Below are 21,770 nucleotides of genomic sequence, written 5' to 3'. Positions count from 1 at the left end.
GCAACTGAAAGAAGGCACCTTCAAAAATGCAACAGCTCCTCAATACTTCACTAGATTTTGATCAAAGCAAGATATTGGTGGACACATGAATCTGGGAATTTTCTGTTCAGCCTCAGCCTTTTAAGGTAAACGTCTTTCAATCTTTGTCTACAATATAGATTCACAATGTATTCATTAACTTTGGTTATGTCATATTCTCACATTTTTAAACACTGCATACAATATAGCTCATAAATGATCCCAAGCAAACTGACACCATTTTATAAATAGAACTTACAAACGGCATGACGCAAGTAATTTAAAATGGAATTTTTAAAACCGAACTCCAAACTGCAGACTGGAATATCAGGTTTGATCATAAGACACGTTTTACTGAAAGAAGACATGATTCACAGGCGTGTTTGAAAATATTTCATGAGGTATAAATGTTTTCTTAAAGGTCAATAGCTTTGACATTAATCTTAAATGTTTTCAGTGGTTTCACTCAGCATATTAAACAGATACCAGTAACTAGTTTTCACTCAAGATTTAGAAGAATGGAATGCCTCATGTTACTTCTAAGTACAGCTACATGAGTATGGGAAGAAATAATATTTTTTGACAACTAATTGATCAAGCAGATGAAAAGTGTCAGAGATAAAATAATTAATGGATATATGAATAGACCGTATAATTTTAAACAAAGATTGACAACATATTTTTTACACTAGCTAAAGTATTTCCTCAAAAGAATCAAGTTCCTGTTTAAATTATAAAAACGAGTTATTGATATTTTAGTTAGCACTCCAAAGTAAAAATGCTCAGCATTATCCCATTAGTTTAGTAAATGAAAGCATCATGGCAGCCTTTTAGAGAAAAAGCCCCATTGTTCCCCTTTAAATCTTTCATGTCTTACCATAAAAATATACCTTTGTTTATGATATCCTTAGAAGAAACATATTGACTATCTTTTCTATTCCTCTCAATCTTGTATACTTTTCTCAGGTCACCATTCAGTCTTGGCTTCAGCAAGCCCACATGACAGAGAACACTAAACTGCAGGGTAACCAAGCCTGTGTTAGCAGTAGACTCTACTTGCTAATCATCCTATAGCAAGCAAGATAGATCACTCGACAAAAAAGACGTAGTACGGTCATGAGCAGAATCATGGGTAATTTTCGGCCCCATTTCAGTAACCGGCTTCCGTCTCTGCACCAAAGATTCCATAGCGGAGCAAAGATAACTAGTGCGGAGACGGAAGCCGGTTACGGAAACATCTTCTTAAAAATAAAAGTTCTTTGGTAAAATTCTTCACCTCATTTTCAGAATTATAATTTATTAACACAAACTGTTCCCCCGCAACGTTGATTACACTGAGAGTCGGGTCACTGAAATGGATGGAAAAAAGGCCCACGTTCCGCTCCGTTGCGTACTGCACGTCAGCCCATTGCATTTAGTAGTAGTCCATCTTACTCCGCTATAGGATCTTTGTACTCTACAGCAGTACGATCTTGATAAGATGTGCAAATGAGGAGAAAATTTGCAAGTTTTCATCTTTGTTGCCTCATATACAATTTCCTAGTAGGGCAATGTAATCAATTTAGGGGTATTGAAGTCCCTTCATCTGTCAAGGAAGTCGCATATTGGCACAGGACTTTGGTGAGGACGCATTTGGAGTATCATGTGCAGTTCTGGATCAACTTTAAGGAGAGATTTGACAAACTTAGATTGTTTTCTCTTGGATGTCGGAGTCTGAGGGGAAACCCGATAGAAGTATATTAAATGATGAGAGGAAAAGATAGGGTACACAGCGAGAACCTATTTCCCCCAGGGTGAAAATGTCACGGTGCTAGTGGCATTAAGAGGCTTTTGCATATGCACATACAATGCCCTCCATAATGTTTGGGACAAAGACCCATCATTTATTTATTTGGCTCTGTACGCCATAATTTGAGATTGGTAATAGAAAAAAAAAAGAAAAAAAAAAAATCACATGTGGTTAAAGTGCACATTGTCAGATTTTATTAAAGGGTATTCTTATACATTTTGGTTTCACCGTGTAGAAATTACAGAAGTGATTTTATACATAGTCCCCCCGTTTCAGGGCATCATAATGTTTGGGACACATGGCTTCACAGGTGTTTGTAATAGCTCAGGTGTGTTTAAATGCCTCCTTAAGGTAGGTATAAGAGAGGTCTCAGCACATAGTCTTTCCTCAGTCTTTCCATCACCTTTAGAAACTTTTATTGCTGTTTATCAACACGAGGATCAAAGTTGTGCCAATGAAAGTCAAAGAAGCCATTATGAGACTGAGAAACAAGAATAAAACTGTTAGAGACATCAGCCAAACCTTAGGCTTACCAAAATCAACTGTTTGGAACATCATTAAGAAAGAGAGCACTAGTGAGTTTACCAATCACAAAGGGACTGGCAGGCCAAGGAAGACCTCCACAGCTGATGACAGAATTCAAATCAAGTCAACTCGAGTCGTCAACTCTATAATCAAGAAAAATCCCATAAACACCTGTCCGACAGATCAGAAACACTAAAGCGTCAGGTGTGGATTTGTCAATGACCACTGCCCGCAGAAGACTTAATAAACATAAATGCAGAGGATACACTGCAAGATGCAAACCATTGGTTAGCTGCAAAAATAGGATGCCCAGATTACAGTTTGCCAAGAAGTACTTAAAAGAGCAACCACAGTTCTGGAAAAAGGTCTTGTGGACAGATGAGACAAGGATTAACTTATATCAGAGTGATGGCAAGAGCAAAGTATGGAGGAGAGAAGGAACTTCCCAAGATCCAAAGCATACACCAGGGAGATGCAACGAGACCTGGGTGTCATGGTACACCAGTCATTGAAAGTAGGCATGCAGGTGCAGCAGGCAGTGAAGAAAGCGAATGGTATGTTAGCATTCATAGCAAAGGGATTTGAGTATAGGAGCAGGGAGGTTCTACTGCAGTTGTCTTGGTGAGACCACACCTGGAGTATTGCGTACAGTTTTGGTCTCCTAATCTGAGGAAATACATTCTTGCCATAGAGGGAGTACAGAGCAGGTTCACCAGACTGATTCCTGGGATATCAGGACTTTCATATGAAGAAAGACTGGATAGACTTGGCTTGTACTCGTTAGAATTTAGAAGATTGAGGGGGGATCTTATAGAAACTTACAAAATTCTTAAGGGGTTGGACAGGCTAGATGCTGGAAGATTGTTCCCAATGTTGAGGAAGTCTAGAACAAGGGGTCACAGTTTAAGGATAAGGGGGAAATCTTTTATGACTGAGATGAGAAAAACATTTTTCACACAGAGAGTGGTGAATCTCTGGAATTTTCTGCCACAGAAGGTAGTTCAGGCCAGTTCATTGGCTATATTTAAGAGGGAGTTAAATGTGGCCCTTGTGGCTAAAGGGATCAGGGGGTATGGAGAGAAGGCAGGTACAGGGTACGGAGTTGGATGATCAGCCATTATCATATTGAATGACGGTGCAGGCTCGAAGGGCCGAATGGCCTACTCCTGCACCTATTTTCTATGTTTCTATCTGTGAAACACGATGGTGGGGTTGTTATGGCCTGGGCATGTATGACTGCTGAAGGTACTGGCTCACTTATCTTCATTAATGATACAACTGCTGACAGTTGTAGCATAATGAATTCTGATGTGTATAGACGCATCCCATCTGCTAAAGTTCAAACAAATGCCTGAAAACTCATTGGCCGATGGTTCATTCTACAGCAAGACAATGATCCCAAACATACTGCTGAAGCAACAAAGGAGTTTTTCAAAGTTAAAAAATGGTCACTTCTTGCGTGGCCAAGTCAATCACCCTATCTGAACCCAATTTAGCAGCCTTTTATATGCTGAAGAGAAAACTGAAGGGGACTAGCCCCCAAAACAAGCATAAGCTAAAGATGGCTGCAATACAGGCCTATTACAAATCTCAAATTGTGGAATACAGAGGCAAATAAATAAATAATGGGTCTTTATCCCAAACATTATGGAGGGCACAGTAGATATGCAGGGAAAGGAGGGATATGGATCTATATAGACAGAGGAGGTCAGTTTAACTTGGCACCATGTTAGGTGTGGACATTTTGGGCTGGAGGGCCAATTCTTGTGTAATACTGCTCAATGTGATTTTAATCTCCATCTTACAATATGTACTTACCTTCCGTGAGGCATTTTCAAACTGAGAACCGCACGCTCTACATGTGTTTTCCAATCCACATGGAGGTGACTGAGAATTGTAGCCCGCGTTAGTGTACGCCTGCCTTCTAGGAGTGTATTCAGGTTCATCCATCGTCTGGTTGTCCACGCAGAACCAGTTGCAGCAGGAGGCCCACATTGCAGTGCCGTCTGCAGCAATGACAGAAGAGCGTTTACTCCATATACATAATACATTCAACCACACATTCAAAAATCATTTATGTTATTGAGTATCTTCACCAAAGTGAGCATTTATTGCCCATCAAATTTGCCCTCAAGATGGAATTGAGCTGCCTTTGAGTTTCTTGAAGATAGAGCTGATGAACTGAGTATAGGGAGTTCCAACATTTTGATCCAGTGATAGTCACAGAATAGTCAATCTGGTTCCAAGTCAAAGTGGTGCATGACTTGGAGAGAACTTGGAGCAGGATTTCACACCTGTCTGCTGTCTTGTCCTTCTAGGTAATAAGGGCTGAGGGCTTGGCAGGTGCTTGGAGGGTATTGGGAAGTGGAGGGTTTATAAAGACTATTTTGGGCTCCAAGTTATATAGATTTGGCAATTTCAGCACAGCAAAATGTTAGTGGAAAGTGATTGGACACTTCCTTTTCTGACACCCATATGGCATCAATGTTACTTTTCATTTCCTAGCCCAAATCTGATCTTGCTGCAGGAGCCAACTGATTGTTTAATTACATAAGGAGCTCCGAATCCTTCAACACTGTCATGCTAACATTCTCACTCTGATCTTATAATGAAGGGAAGGTCATGAATATAGATGCCTACAATAGTGAGCCGTAGGAAATTCTTGCAGCTTTAGCCAGAGCTGCATGACTGACCTCTGACAATCAACATCTTTCTTGTCAGGGACACCATAAATATTTACCTTTGATTTCAATTCTACTTGGGGTGCTTGATATCAAAGTAACCTTTATGTGATATTTGGAATTCAAATATTTGACCCACATTTGGACATCAGATAAAAAGTCAGACTTGCTTTCTATAAATTGAGTGTCAAATATCCTATGCACAAGTTCAAACGGCTTTTAGGGACACTGACGATCAGTCATCAACAAATCTTTGTGGGATCTTGCTGGGTAAAATTTGCCTGCCTTGTTATTGCAACAGTAACTACATTTCAAAACTATTCTGAAAAACTGTTCAGTCTGAAGGGTCCTGAAACCAAATGTTCTCCAGAGATACTGCCTGACCCACCAACTCCAGCACTGGTATCTTTTTTTTTCAAAATAATTTCACTTGATACAAAGTACTTAAGGATGTCCCGAAAATATGTTTAAGAAGGAACTGCAGATGCTGGAAAATCGAAGGTACACAATAAAGCTGGAGAAACTCAGCGGGTGTAGCAGCATATATGGAGCAAAGGAAAAAGGCAACAGTCTGAAGAGGGTTTCGGCCCGAAACGTTGCCTTTTTTGGATCAAGGTTGTAAATTAGACCAACAAGATTCGTACCGGCCAAACCAAACTGGAACACGAGGAGCTGGTCATCAGGTGCTGTTTGACACGTGATGATACGAGTTCCCTTCACTGCTCATGATGAGTAGGTAATTGGATGGATTGGAGTGTACTGCTTTTTGTCGAAAGGCAAATCTCGATGATTCCCAGATTTGTTAGGTTTGCAAGTGTTGTTGCTGAAATGGAACAGCCTTAGCCAAAAGCATTGTTCTGGGATACAAGTCTTTAGCACTGAAGCCAGGCTGCTGTCTGGCTTATTTGCTCCATCTACTGCACCCAGTCATTTCTTGACAGCACAATGATTAAATTAACTGAACCATCTAGTATCATTTTCAGCCAAAATACCAAATATTTGATCTGCAGAAGGATGCTGGTGTAAATTAAACAGTTAGTATTTCTGGCTGAAAATGGTAGTATATGGTTCAGTCCTTTCTTTTGCACTCATATCGCAGGTTCCTCAATCCGAGGGTGACATATCCATTCACTGAGTGTGGTAGCACTGCTGAGCTTTGATCCAATCCAGTGGAGTGGGATCACTCAGCACTGCCGGAGTGTGCTTTTTCTCCAGCTTAGAATACATTTGCCCTTTGATGTAGCCTCACCAGGTTGGCACATTACCTACACCTGGTATTGTTCGGGATTCGTTCTTTTATTCTTTGTTGAACCGTAAACACAAGAGAAAAATTATACTATATTCCTTCATGTTACAAACTGTAATATAATCCTGCTGCTTATAGCCATGGCCTTTCATTGATTCCCAGTTTTATGCTGTTTAATCAGTTTTCAACCTATCCTAATTTGCATGGAGGTGGTTGCTGCAAATATTATGGATCACCAGGACAGGCAGCATATCTGGATAGAAGGAATGGGTGATGTTTCGGGTCGAGACCCTTCTTCAGACTGGCCTCGACCCCAAACGTCACCCATTCCCTCTATCCAGAGATGCTGCCTGTCCCGTTCAGTTACTCCAGCATTTTGTGTCTATCTTCGGTTTAAACCAGCATCTGCAGTTCCTTCCTACACAGTAGCCTTCTTCTCCACCTCCATTGTCCAATGGTCAGTGACCAGAGAGCTGATCTATGGTAAGTTGATTGGTGAAGGGAAGTAGTTGATTTTCCCTTCATGCTGTGACCCTCGCTATTCATGACCCAGAGATTCTGCAAGACCTGCTGATTTACTACAGCACTTTGGTATTTTTCTTTGTAAACCAGTAACTGCAGTTTCATGCATCTCTCTTGATTGATCAATAGAGAGGACAATCAGCAGATTTATTTGCCCATGTTTAACCCACACCAAGAAGGTATAACAAAAGGGCAGCAATTTTCTTCCCTGCAAGGATTCGGTGAAACAGTTGTGTCATGATAATCAGATAACTCTGAGTTACAACAGTATTTTAATTTTAGGCATAATTAAATAAATTAAGTGATAAAATGAGATTGGAGGTCACTTTTGGATTATTAATATTGTCCACCATAATCACAATAATACTTTATTAGCTAAGTATGTTTTGCAACATGAGGAATTTCATTTGCCAAGTCAGTCATACAAGTAGAATTGTAATGTATTAAATGTAAAAAAGCTGCACTTTATACATTCAACTATTTTGATAGTGTACTTGTCACAAGAACCAGAATCAGATGGGTTTCAACTTCATAACTCTACATGAAATGTCACATTTGATTTTCTAGTTTTTTAATTATTTACTGCTGCATACATTTCTATTATGCAAAAAAAAATCCAACCGTGACATAACGTATTCAAAACAAGTAACAAAGATAAACATCAGGTAATAATTCTAGGGGGAAAACGAGTACTGATTAGTAAACACAGAAGGAAGACTAAAACAGCCATAAAAATGTACCCAAGAGGCATTACATTTCGTATGACTGAATTCAGGAGAATGCATGTGAATCTCTAGACAACATTAAGATGTTATGCCTCCATTTTCATAGAAGTCTGCAATTCTACTTATTCACTCTGCAATTCTACTTATTCAGATGTAAACCTGGAACAATTCATAATTTGTTCCAATGCTAGAACATAATAACTCTAGATGCAACAACTAGGCCATAAAAGACCTGTAAACAAAAAAGATCATGCAAGGTTTCCATTAATACCAAGTGGAATTTATTTTCCATTTCCAGCAGAAATAACAAGCTGATTTTTTATTTAAGACTTGGCATATTTAACAGCCTGGTCTTTTTATATTCAGCTATGGAATATTGAATACATTGCAAATATTGTGGAATATTGTTATTGGCAAAGTATCATACATCCATATTTGTCCACAAGAAGGTGATTTTGGGTGCTACTTTTGAAGAAGCTATGATAAACTACTGCAATTGATCTTGAAGATGATCCTCACACTTTAGCCACAGACAACCAGTGGGAAAAGGAGTGAATATTTAAGGAAGCGAATGGTCTAATTGCTTCAGGGTGATATCAAGTTTTGAAACCGATTGGGATTACACTTATCTAGGCAAGTGAACAATATTCAATTACGCCGCTGCTGTTATCAGGCAACTAAATCGTCCTCTTTACCAGCTCAAGTGCAGTCCTGATCTCCCCACATCCACATCATTGGAAACCTTTGAACTATTTTCCAATCGGTCTTCATCTTACACTAAATGTATGTACCCGTTATACTTTATCTGTAAACTGTGGATGGCTTGATTGTAATCAATCATAATTTTTTCCGTGCAGGGTAGCATACAAGACAAAGCTTTTCACTGTACCTTGGTGACAATAATAAACATTATTATTGCACAGGTGACAATAAAAAAACAAAACTATTTCTGACTTGTACCTTGCAGGTGGTGGAAAGATTGTAGGCAGACTGAAGATGAGTCACTAGCTGCAAGATAACCAGCTTCTAATCTCACACATATACAATATCCATAAAGCAGTTAACTACAAAATTGTTCAAAACCGAATAAAACAAATCTAATTTCCATTTTACTGTTTGATTGAATAAGCCAAGTGATATCACATTTTTGATATCATCTTTCTGATATCAAACAACACCTGACTTACTTTACCAGGCCAAGAAAAATATAATCACACAGAGTAGAAGAATTTATTAATAGATGAAGCTGCTGAAGGAAATAGATCAAGAAGAACTTAAGCAGGCATTAATTACATGACAGATAGAAATAAGATATATAGACAAAATAAGAAAGACAAAGCTCCTGAGGAATAAAACGGACACAAGTTATCTGTGCTTTAATTTGTAGATAATCTGTTATGATTTTTTAATAAACCATTGGAAGGTAACCCTTTATGGTACAATATGTTGAGAAGGGATTCCCAAAATGACTAACTCTCAACTACAGAGATCCTATTTAAGAGGTGTGCTTTTCAGAGTAGCAAAGCAAAGATTTTTTTTAAATCCAGTAAAGTATGATAATTTTGTGAACTGATTAGATACATTATATTTACTTATTATTGTTACATAATGAGATACAGCGCAGTTTTGTTTTACTTGCCGTCCAGGCAAACTATGATAGGTATATCAGGTATTGTGAAAGTGAAAATAAACAGAATTCAGCTACAAAGTGCAGATAAAAACAAGTGCAAGGGGTGCAATAGGCAGATTGGAAGATCAGAATTCATCCTCAGCATATGCAGTCTGTTCAAGTAGGATAACAGTGGGGAAGAAGCTGTTCTTGAATCTGATGACGCATGATTTCAAGCTTTTATATCTTCTGCCCAACAGGAGAGGGTAGAAGTGAAAACACCAAAGGAGTGAACAGTCATTAATTATATTGGCTGCTTTTTCAAGGCAGCATGGAGTTGATGGGGGGGGGGGGGGGGGCAAAGGATGGTAGAGGCTGGTTAGTGTGATGGTCTTGCGTTTATAAATCCCTGCAATTTCTTGCGGCCATGAGCAGAACGGTAGCCATCCAAGCTGCGAAAACAGTCGGATAGGATGCTTTATGTAGGAAGGAACTGAAGATGCTGGTTTAAACTGAAGGTAGACAATGCTGGAGTAACTAAGCGGGACAGGCAGCATCAAGGATAGGAAGTTTTGTCGGGTGCATCTGTAAAAATTGTTGAATCACTGGAGACATGCAACATTTCCTTAGCTTTCTTAGGCAGTAGAAGTGGTGTGCTTTCATAGCCATAGCATCAACTAATGCAAATTACTAGTGATATTTACACCTAGGAAGTTGACTTTAATTACAGAATCTGAAAAAATTGTCTACCTAATTGCTATAATTTAATCTTTATAAGCAGCAATGTGTCAAATTTAAGCCAGTACATCACACCATTGCAATCAAACTGGGATTTCCTTTAGTAATACATCAAGTAATTTCATATTTTTGACATGAACCAACTGTGGGAAAAAAAAAATCACCTGGTATCAATCCCAACATCTGTTAATTGTTTTGCAGTTGTGCACTTATCTCCATTTAACTGTTTAATTTTAATTAGAAACATTTCAGATTAGCTCTTTTCAAATCAATTGCTACCTCGCATACTTCTATAAAGTCACTCTCCAAAAAACTTGCTTTTCATGTTTTCACGTCAATCCCATGCTTTATTTTCACACTGATCACTCGCATGAGATCAGGATTGTAGCTGAATGAACACGTTGTCACGTGACAAATCACAGTGAAATTCCTTGCTTGTATACCCAAGGTATAAGGGTGCTGACAAAGTTACAAAGTATACACAGTATCCGCGCCAGGTCCGCCTTTGTTCTCCCCTTACCCCTTCTCGGCAGTCCCCCCCCACGCCAGGTCCTCCAGTCCATTGTGCTCCCCCTCAATCACGGCAGTTCCCCCACACCAGGTCCTCCATTGCTCTTCCCCCTCCCTCACGGCAGTCCCCACATGCCGGGTCCTCCGTCGTTCCTTCCCTAGGCAGCGGCAGCCTCACTCCACGTTGTCCGTCCTCGTCCGTAAGTCGGCACCATCATCGATCGCCGCACAGAACTCTCCACTATCACTGCCAGGTCCTTTCCGGGTGCCTTCGTAGTGCAGACGCAGCTCCAGAGCATCCAATATTTATGTAACTCATTTCCTAACAACTAACAAGCTGCAGACGTAGAAAGCAGTGTCAAGTTCAAAAAGTACTTGGAAGTTTACTTCAAGAGCTGTAGGGTTACTGAGTCATAATTGAACTATGGCAGTTGATAGTTATTTTTCTGGTGGCAGAGCTCGTAGAACTGTTGTCTCAGTACCAGCGACCTGGGTTCTATTTGTGTGGGGCTTAGACAATGTCTACCGTAGCATCAACTTGTTTTCATGTTCATAAATGCATCACTCTAGTGATCATACATCATTAAGAACAATGCATCATGTTGACAGCATGTATCAAACAAATTGAAAACTAAAAGGGTAAATCTCCAAACTAATTTAGAAGTTCTAAAGCATGTTACACATTTTAATACAATTACAATGCCCAGATATCTCTTCAACAATAGACCTGGATGTGATAACCAAAATTAATATCCAAATAATAATACAACATTTATGGAAACATTTGGATCGTGAGATTTTTTTTTTTTGATCGTTTACCTATTTACAGAATTCTACCTAGCTCCGAATCTTCAACATGCAGTATTTTAGACATCCGTGTTAAGCGTATTAAATACTATGCAAGAGATGTAGGTTAGATTCAGGAGGTGATTCCATCAAAGCTGCATTAAAATTAACCTTAATAAGTGCTTAGCATTTCTTACCCAGATTCCACCACTTCATTATCCAAAAGATCTTTCACGTTAAAGTACATTTAAACAGAGGACTCATCAAATTTCTGAATCTCAAACAAGTATCACAATCCCATATGATTGTATAATACATAAGAAAAAAAAGTGGTTTATTTATTATAATCAATCATTTCGATTTCTGTTTTTTGATACATTAAAAAGATTTAAACAATGTTCTATTTAAACAGCAATAATAGCCGAATAGGATGCTTGTGGAGAATGGGGATTCCAGAAATCAATTCTCAATGCTGAAGGCGCTACAATAGGTAGCTACCCAAAAATGTAATTAAAGGGCAAGACACGGTGTTCACTAACATCATACATACAATTTAACGCAATTTAGGGCGAAAACAAAACAAGTTATCTTAATTGAATATTAAATGGAGATACAAATTGAGATTATAGTCTGCCAATAGCAGGCAACAATTTAAGATTGAATATGCAATCATACTGCACAATGGCAGTTTAAAAACAAGTGAAATTATCAAGGAGCATGCTTATAAAAGAGATTGAGAATGATATGGCATTAGAGACTATTATACCCTGGTTTTGAAAGGAGGGCCAAGGTGAGAATACAACTGAGAGCAGCTGAAAAAAAATGAAGGGACTAATAATGGTTAACTATTTGCAAATTTTCAAAACTTGTTACATACAGAAGCATTAATAACCTTTGTGAAGAAAGGATATTAGAGTCTTGGAAATGACTGGCTCAAATTCATTACGATTACGATTAAATATAAAATATTTAGAAAGTCTTTTTCATCACAAGCTGCACCTCAGCTGAACCAGACTTCACGCTGGAGTGGACAGAAATTAATGGGAAACTGTCCAACGTATGATGTCTATAGTCCAGAAGCAAGGCCAACCACCGGAGTTGAGCAGCTGTAAGAAGACAAGCCAAGAGACACGAGACATTTATTGTCACATGCAATAATTGGTATAGTGAAATTAGTGGTCACCATACAGCCATAAGAATTTAAAAAAAACACAGAACAAGATAGTCTTTAACACAAATATCCCCACACAGCGGAATCAAAGTTTCCCACTGAGGGAAGGCACCAACGTTCAGTCATCCTCCTCTGTTGTTCTGTACGCAGATATGCAGGTATTTTCACAGAGCTTCGAGCTCCAAGTCATCATTGCCTCTTTCACTGAAGCATTCAAGAGGATGGGCCTTACCATCACTACTTGCATGAGAGAAGTCCTCTATCAGCGTGTTCCAACACGGTCCCTCCTTCGTTGATGACGCAAGGCTAGATGGTGGAAAATATGGACCGCACCTTACCTCTCAGCAATGGCAGGAAGATGGATGATGAGATGCACTATCATCTTCAGTGCACCAACACAGCAAAGGGTTACCGAGGAGAAGGCTGTTTAAAATTCAAGAACTTGAATCTGGCACAAAAGTCGTGTTTGAGTAAGTGGGCGAAAAGTTGGCAAATGGAATTTAATGTAGGAAAATGTGAAGTAACCCGTGCCTGCCTTCTCCCCATATCCCTTGATTCCCACTAGCCCCTAGAGCTCTATCTAACTTTTAAATTAATCCAGTGAATTTCCCTCTACTGCCTTCAATGGCAGAGAACTCCACAAATTCACAACTCTCTGGATGAAAAAGTTTTTTCTCATCTCGGTTTTAAATGGCCTACAAATGGCCTTTATTCTTAGACTGTGGCCCCTGGTTCTGGACTCCCCCAACATTGCGAACATTTTTCCTGCATCTAGCTTGTCCAGTCCTTTTATAATTTTATACGTTAGTATAAGTACTTCTCATACTTCTAAAATCTTTTCTCATATGACAGCCCTGCCATCTCGGGGATTAACCTTGTGAACCTACGCTGCACTGCCTCAATAGCAAGGATGTCCTTCCTCAAATTAGGAGACCAAAACTGCACACAATACTCCAGGTGTGGTCTCACCAGGGCCCTGTACAACTGCAGAAGGACCTACACTCAAATCCTCTCGTTATGAAGGCCATCATGCTATTAGGTTTCTTCACTGCCTGCTGTACCTGCATATTTACTTTCAGTGACTGGTGTACAAGGACAGTCAGGTCTCGTTGCATTTCCCCTTTTCCTAATCTGACACCACTGAGATAATAATCTTCCCCCTTGTTCTTTCCTCCAAAGTGGATAACCTCACATTTATCTACATTATACTGCATCTGCCCACTCACTTAACCTGTCCAACTCACCCTGCAACCTCCTAGCATCCTCTTCACAGTTCACACTGCCACCCAGCTTTGTGGCATCTGCAAATCTGGCTAGTGTTACTTATAATTCCATCATCTAAATCATTTATATTGTAAATAGTTGTGGCCCCAACACCGAGCCTTGCGGTACACCGAGCCTTGCAGTACTCCACTCGCCACTGCCTGCCATTCTGACAGGGACCCCTTTATTCATACTCTGTTTCCTATCTGCCAACCAATTCTCCATGTCAATATCCTACCCCCAATACCATGTGCTCTAATTTTGTCCACTAATCTCCTGTGTGGGACCTTATCAAAGGCTTTCCAAAAGACCAGATACACTACATCCACTGGCTCTCCTTCATCCATTTTACTTGTCACATCTCAAAAAATTCCAGAAGATTAGTCAAGCAGGATTTCCCCTTCATGTGCACTTTAACCACATGTGATTTTGTTCTATTACAAATCTTAAATTGTGGCGTACAGAGGCAAATAAACAAATGATGGGTCTTTGTCACAAACATTATGGAGGGCACTTTATGTCTTTGAAGTCCAAAAAGCAACAGCCATCACCATCCTGTGATGCATATTCGCAGTTTCTTATTAACATTACTACTGCTTGTTTGAACAACTGTGTTCCGAACTCCATACACACATAACAGTTGCAGTATTCTCATAATCACTGTTATAGAAACATCGAAAATAGGTGGAGTAGGCCACTCGGCCCTTCGAGCCTACACCGCCATTCAATAGGATCATGTCTGATCTTGTCCAACCCACCCCTGATCAGTCAGTATCCTCGTCCATAGATGCTGCTGCACTTCTGTGTCCATCCATACCCCCTGATTACCTGCTTGTGTTTGAACAAATGTGTTAGCCACAAGGGCAACATCTAACTCGGCCCTTCGAGCCCTCTTAAGGATATAGCCAAATGAACGGGTCCAATAAACATCTCAACTCCCCCTCCCACTCCGACTCCGACCTCTCTGTCCTGGGTCTCCTCCATGGCCACAGCGAGCAGCACCGGAAATTGGAGGAACAGCACCTCATATTCCGTATGGGGCGTCTGCACCCCGGGGGCATGAACATCGACTTCTCCCAATTCTGTTAGTCCGTGATGTCAGCTCCCTGATGTCTCCTCCCACCCTCCAGACTTCCGGCTCTCCTCCTTTTCCCTTTCTTAGTCACCACCCACCCCCACCCCTGATCAGTCTGAAACTACCTTCTGTGGCAGAGAGTTCCAGAGATTCACCACTCTGTGTGTGAAAAATGTTTTTCTCATCTCGGTCCTAAAGGATTTCCCCTCTATCCTCAAACTGTGACCCCTTGTCCTGGACTTTGCCAACATCGGGAACAATCTTCCTGCATCTAGCCTGTCCAACCCCTTAAGAATTTTGTAAGTTTCTATAAAATCCCCCCTCAATCTCCTAAATTCTAGCGAGTACAAGCCGATTTATTGTTACAATAAAAATTCAACACGATTTGTTTTTGAACAAATCCATGGTGGCTTTCTTGTATTATCGCATTCTTGACCAACTGAGGTTTGCCTGGATTTAAGTTTCTTGCAGCAAACCACTAGTCTAAAGCAGATTGGAAAATTATGGTACTGCCCTCATAATTCCCTCCCTCTGCAACCTAGGAAATAGTGATGTTTATTTTATGGCTAGCCTTTCCTAAACTTTTCTTTGATTTTTAGTCCATCCAGTGCCTCGGCTACCTTTTCTTTAAAAGTAAACTTTGGAGGTACTTATTCACTAATCTTTAGTTTGGATATGCCAAGACCACGCAGTTCAATATTTCATCACATCCTTGGTTTAAACATGGACCAAGAAACTGAATTCCAGAAAGGAGGGAGGTGAGGGTAACTAACCCAGATTTTGAGGCAGTATTAACCCTACTATGGTGTTAATGAGCTCTGGAAAAACAAATTTATGGACTAAAAGAGAAAAACATCCAAGTCATAAGTTGTACAAAGGATAATGCATGTGATTGCTAAAGCGAGATCAGCTCAGTCCTAAGGTATCACTGCAGAAGTTCCTCACGGTAATGTTCTGGGCTCAACCTCCTTTCAAAGATCTTCCTTCCATTACAAGGTCAGATGTGGGGATGTTTGCATAACTTTCAATTTCATTTTCACTTCTCAACAAATTAATTTATGGCCACATGCTGCAAGATCTAGACATAATTCCGATACGGTCTAGTATCAGACAATTAACAACTGGGCCACAGAATAAGCAGATAAGGATCAGAAACTTAAATTAACCTGCCAGACAAATACCATGAATACAAGAGGTCCGAAAGAGGGTATCCTGCAGTGATTGATGCCTCAAAGTCTTTCATGTCCTACAAGTCAGCCTACTTCTAACTCATCGGGTACAACATAATATGCTTCCCTTGCAGTCTAACTAACACTCTGAGCATTTATTATCTCCATCAAGCTCCCACTTTAACTGCAGTGTGTACGATATACAAAATGCAACAGTTACTTTCTCAAGCTACTTCAACTGCACCATGGACAATGACTGTAGCAAGTACTCTAGGACATCACCAATTTCCCTTCTGGATCTCAATCCTGGAACCCTACCCAATAGCAATAATGCATTATCTTAATCTTACTTTTTTTCCCTTGTGGACCAGTTGTATGTTTGCAAATACTTGCACTTCGTCTGCTTCATTTTCCTCACCATTTTATCCACAGAACTCTCGCTTTTTGTTGCCTTATTTATCCCAGTCGTGCAAATGCATCCAAATGAAATCTCTACTGATTATTTGATTACAGTTTTGTTTGGCAGTTTTGATTATAATTGACGTTGGTAATATATTTTTAAAGAAACAAGCTTTTCTCCAATGTTTGCTCCATGTCACAGATTTCTCCAACTTGAACTTATTCAGTCCATTCGTTGATCTAGGCTCCTTTGAGAAATATAGAAACAGAGAACTGCAAATGACAGCTTACAAAAAAGCTGGAGGTGCGTGTCCAAGCGGGGCAGAGGGGAGAGAAGGGGCAGTGAAAATAAAGGGGGCAGCTATTAGTTACCTAAAATTGGAGAATTCAATGTTCATATTGTTGGGAATACGAATACTGTTCCTCCGGGTTGTGCGTGGCCTCACTCTGGCAATGGAGGCAGCCCAGGACAGAAAGGTCGGCATGGGAATGGGATTCAGAGCCTCCTTGGTCTCGTTTGGCCTCTTTCTGACATGGGCCTCCCATTCTGTTAAATGTAACTTTAGCTATGGATAAATCCTGAAGGCAATTCAGCTTGGGATACGAGCCATTGGCATGTGTCAGGCCAATGTCCTGAAGTGAAAATGTCGTTTACCAAGAGGCATGACTGAATGGTGATATTTTCACTTCAGGACAACGTCATATGACTGAAAGGCATTGCACAAATCTTCCATAATTAAGCATAGTCAGGGCAGATGGTAGCGCTCTTACTTAAAGAGTTAGAAGGTTGTGGGTTCATACTCTAATCCAAATTCAAACATATAATTCAATTTGAATTTCCAATGCACTAAATCAAGTCAAATCAAGGTATGATCTACCTGTCCGGCCAATTGCTAAGAATTCCATGGCACAGTTTAGAGTAGGGAATTCCTCTTGCGTTCTCCCAAAATGTATTTCTCAACAAACATCACTTAATTCATTAAATCGCATACATGTGCAAATCAGATGCTGCATCGAACTACATGTGATCACTTACAAAGTAAGCACTTTGAGATACAAATAAAGTGTTTATTTTTCAAAAATGTTGCATTAACACATTATGAAATGAACCAACGTGATAGAAAATTGTAAGCAATTTTCTTATCATTAATTTCTGGGTTTGTCCAGATTCAAGCCTGGTTTGCACAAAACAAGCCATTTTATTAGTGGCAAGTCCAAGATTTAATAAACATTCTCAAGTTTATAAAACAACTTGTAGAATGATCAGTTGATTTTTCTAATATAATAATGAAGTATTTCAACACATGGGCATTCAGTGCATATCATTTTTCATACTTGCTTTAACAAGACTTTTATATGTAATGCATAAAAGAGATCCATACCATATGATAGAACCAAACAATGCTTTGTTGTGCATTCATTCAGCCATCCTAATTTGAAACCCTAACCTGGATTTATATTACCCTCAGGAATTTACAGTAGCTACATGTTGACTGCCTTCATAAAATTCTCAAGATTTCTGAAATTGAAGAGGCATTAGTCTTCTAGCTCTGGCTACAGAATACACAAGAGATATTCACATAATTATCTGTATAATCTCAGAAAGTGAAGGCTGCATTGGGCACATTTACCTGCTTCAACAATTAATCTACTTTGATGAGGACCAGAGCAGGCAGCACACACTCACCTGAATTGGCAGCAGTCTTCACCTCACCTTTGGGAGAGTGATCTGTAATTACACACCACAATAACACTACTTAATAATAAAAAATGCTATTACTATCTATTTCAATTTATCTCGATAAGTACAGTCTTACAACCCTGGCTTCTCAACTAAAACAGATGGAAACTACATAAATATCAAACTATATTTGCAAGCAAATTATTGGATTTTCATTTTAAAATGTACACGTCATATTCATTGTAAGCACTGCCATTTGAAATAAAGGTCAGGGGTTGCTGAAATCTGTGAACATTGTCCAACAAAAAGTCAAGAATGGAGACTCCTTAAAAAAACTCTCAAATTGTCACATATTGTTTTCAATCCATCAAGCTCTTTGGCCATATTTAAACCTGTCGTTCCCTGCTCAAATCAATATCTCTTTTGAGCCAGTTTGTGTTTTTATATATAGTTCAAAGCTTTTTAAATGCCCTGCTTTCGGCTTAACCTTAAAATGCTCAGAAATGTTAAGAACAGAATGCTCAATTTCCTAGTTGGCACATAGAATGCAAAATTAATCAAAATTAATATTCAAATTTTCTGAAATATCTGAATGTTAGAAATAGTTTTGGAATTTAAAAGTACACAGTACTTACTGATGCAAATATTCTTCAATTTAATACAAAATAGTTCATGATTATTTTTTCTTTAAGATCAGCAACCACATGGTATAATTAATGAATTAGCAAATTGCAATGGAAATTTTTAAACAGTGCTGGTGTAACCCATTGGGTCAGGCAGCATCTCTGGATAACATAGGTCGGCGAGATTTTGTATCAGGACCCTCTGTTGGCAGTTTAAATGTTAATGAAAATGCATTGGCCAAAAACAAAGAACACTGCAAACAAGGAGGAAGTTTGTAGGGAGGACAAAGTTTGCAAGAATAGCAATTGTATTCACATAGGTGCTATTAGTTCATTGTTAAGCCACAATGTATTCATAGACATGGAAATACAGATGGTTACATATTGATACCTAGAGAAGTAAAGATTTAACATGGAGAACTACAGCAGATACACAGCTGAAAATGATATGGCAAGAGGCTTCGGAAGTCCATTAACTGTCAGAGGAGTGGAAAATTTTGGGTGCATATTCACATGGAAATGGTTAGAGACTAGTAGATGAATAATAGAGATTTTCAAAACCTGACAGAAACTTCAGATTTATTGCAACTGAATGAATCCTTCAAAATCATAGGTGTTTACCATAAATACTGTTATAAAGTTATTCACAACTTGTGTATCTATAAAATTGCACTGGCTGCCAGCATTTTGTTTTAAAAATGGATTACAGTGTATGTGAATACAATTGCTATTCTTGCAAACTTTGTCTTCCCTACAAGCTTCCTCCTTGCTCGCAGTGTTCTTTGTTTTTGGCAAATGCTTCATTAGAAGCAATTGGGAGCAAACCACATCTTTTTGCGGACTTCTGCTACCCATCCCATTTTCAATTGAGTCCCAAGACTTTTCTATCTTCCACGATCTCCCGAACATTTATATTTTTCCTAATGTACATGCCACCCGACATGTGAGTTTACAGGCATTAATTTGAAGGTCAGGAACATCATAATATCCACATGTGTCCAAAAAAAAAAAAAATCAAGAAAACCTCGCCTGGTCACAAGCCAAAATAGTAAGTGGCACTTAAAAATAAACCAATAAATGAAAACTTCCACTGGACACCAATTACAATATTTCTGCCACTGCCTGTCAAAATCAGTAATCAAGATTCAACCGTGTACCATACTACCTGTACTTCAAAGATTAAAGCAAAGATAGCAAGACCCAGAGAAAATGTTGACCTTCACCAGTTGAAAAGGAAACGCTAACAAACGATCACAAAATTAGAGTCATACAGCATGAAATTAGGCCCTTTGGCCCACTTGCACACACCAGCCAACATATCCCAGTTACACTAGTCCCATCTGCCTGCGTTTGGCCCATATACCTCCAAACCGGCCCTATCCATGGACCTGAAATTAACACGGGTATTTTGGAAAAAAAACATTCAGATCTAGAGTATAGAACTATTTGCCATTCATTTATTTCAAAGCAGATATAAAACCGGCAATTCCATACATAGTCTGTTGTTTACAGGCAAAACCACAGACTACCTTGCTATTCCTTATGAACAAAAAGGACAGAGGAAATACTCTTTCCAATCAATTCCAAGAAAGGATGCCAGGTAAGTCAAAGAGGAAGAAACCAACCGTACTTGGGTATTAGCTTAAAAGGGAGCACAAGAGAAGAATGCATTTTGATGTGACCAGTTAGAACGATCAGTGCAATGTTTTTTTTAATGAAAATGAAATAAATATAAGATTTTTAGAATGAAGCAATTTAATTTGTTTCTTGGCCTTATCTTGGAGTAATTCAATGTATCTACCTATGGACTGAAGCATTGATTAAGGCAAATACAAGATCCACAAAATCTTGTTTATGTAACAGGCCATCTCATTGTTACATTCCCCTGGTGATGTTATTGTATTTATAGACATTGAACTGCAAAAATAAACCACCCATTGTAACAACTGTTAGTTGAAATAAACGTGACAAAACATCCAAAACAACTTCAAAATGAAAACTGGTCAAATCAATAAACAAGAACTCTTGCATCAGAAACATTATACAATATTTTCACTAAACCTACTTTATGTTACAAATTTTAAACACACATGCAGAAGGTAAAACTTGTTGTTAAAATCCATTAGTATTCAATATATAGACTACTTTCCTCAGGCTTCAGTGTAGCTAAACCAGACAAAATGAAATCTTTCACATTTGTAGTTTGTAAAACACCCATGGTCAATTAGGATTTACTGCCAACCATTGTTAGAACTATACAGGAGAATATGATTGTTCCAAAAATCCTAAGGGGTTTTGTCCTTCAGCTGTATACCTTTAACTATTCTGGCAGCTACTATCCTTCAGCATTTTTGTAACAATCATATTTTCCTACATACTTCCAGCTACGGTTCACTAGATATTCAAGAAATCAGATATCACTGAACACTACTCTTCTGTACCGGAAGAGTAACAAAAATGTCAACACCAATCATATATGTTTATTTAAACAAAACGCACAACAGGTTAACAAATAATTCAAGTTGTAGTAAGGAGAAGGCGTCGGTGGATTAAGTTGAAATGTGTGTTTAAAAGTATGGTTGGCATTTGGTAAATATGTTTGAGGCAGACCCAGCGCAGTTTCGCTTCCTTGTGTGGTAACGTACACCATTCCCAACATACACACACCGGTGTCAGCAACTTCCTTACCTACGCGACTAGCCCGTGTTCCTTTTCCAAAACTTTTCCTTACTTCGTTTCATCAGCAGCTCCGTACTACGTTGGACATGCGATGGTTGTAAATGGGAAGAGAAGTGGTGGGCTGGCGGATGGCGAAGAGAACACACAGAACAGAAGCAGCACCAAAACAATGGGGGAGGAGGGGAAAGTGACGAGCCCGCACCCAGTGACCCGCTCAACCTTCCGCCTCGGCTTCCAACCGACACCGCGCGCCCCGCCCGCGAGCGAGCGTGACGATCAACGCGGTGCGCGCGCGCGTCGGGCTAGGCTCCCTGCCCTCCCCCTGGCGCTGGAGGACCATCCCGAACACAGTGAACGCGGGGATGCTCTTGGCGCAGTGTTGATGTATCGTTGGCAAAAACCATCCGCGCAAACCGCGCCCCCTTAACGGAGGACTAACCCGGCGATTCGACGCCTTCCGACGTTAGGTGAGAACACGCGGCACGGCATTTCCGGTTGATCGTACATTTGGTTGATATGTTTTGAATAGTTTAACTTCAGTTCAAATGCAAAATCGTGTTA

At 39.5% G+C, this 21,770-nt stretch overlaps 1 protein-coding gene across 2 annotated transcripts in view; it reads right to left on the bottom strand.

Moving 5' to 3' along the window:
* rffl (ring finger and FYVE-like domain containing E3 ubiquitin protein ligase) overlaps positions 1-21,656 on the bottom strand; it is a 32,394-nt gene extending 10,738 nt beyond the window's left edge. The window contains exons 1-3 of one of the 2 annotated variants that reach the window (XM_055657852.1): positions 21,219-21,655; positions 17,914-17,955; positions 4,151-4,338 (exon numbers count right to left, since the gene is read on the bottom strand). In XM_055657852.1, coding sequence (XP_055513827.1) covers positions 4,151-4,327 — 177 coding nt within the window. In that variant the 5' untranslated portion in view covers positions 4,328-4,338; positions 17,914-17,955; positions 21,219-21,655. Of the gene's footprint in view, positions 1-4,150; positions 4,339-17,913; positions 17,956-21,218 lie in introns of both variants that reach the window. The other variant, XM_055657853.1, reaches the window with a different exon arrangement.
* Positions 21,657-21,770: the final 114 nt, after the last annotated feature.

Source organism: Leucoraja erinacea, chromosome 28, assembly GCF_028641065.1.
Source record: "Leucoraja erinacea ecotype New England chromosome 28, Leri_hhj_1, whole genome shotgun sequence".
In the NCBI taxonomy this organism is placed as follows: Eukaryota; Metazoa; Chordata; class Chondrichthyes; order Rajiformes; family Rajidae; genus Leucoraja; species Leucoraja erinaceus.
This window is presented reverse-complemented; position numbering and strand designations above follow the sequence as displayed.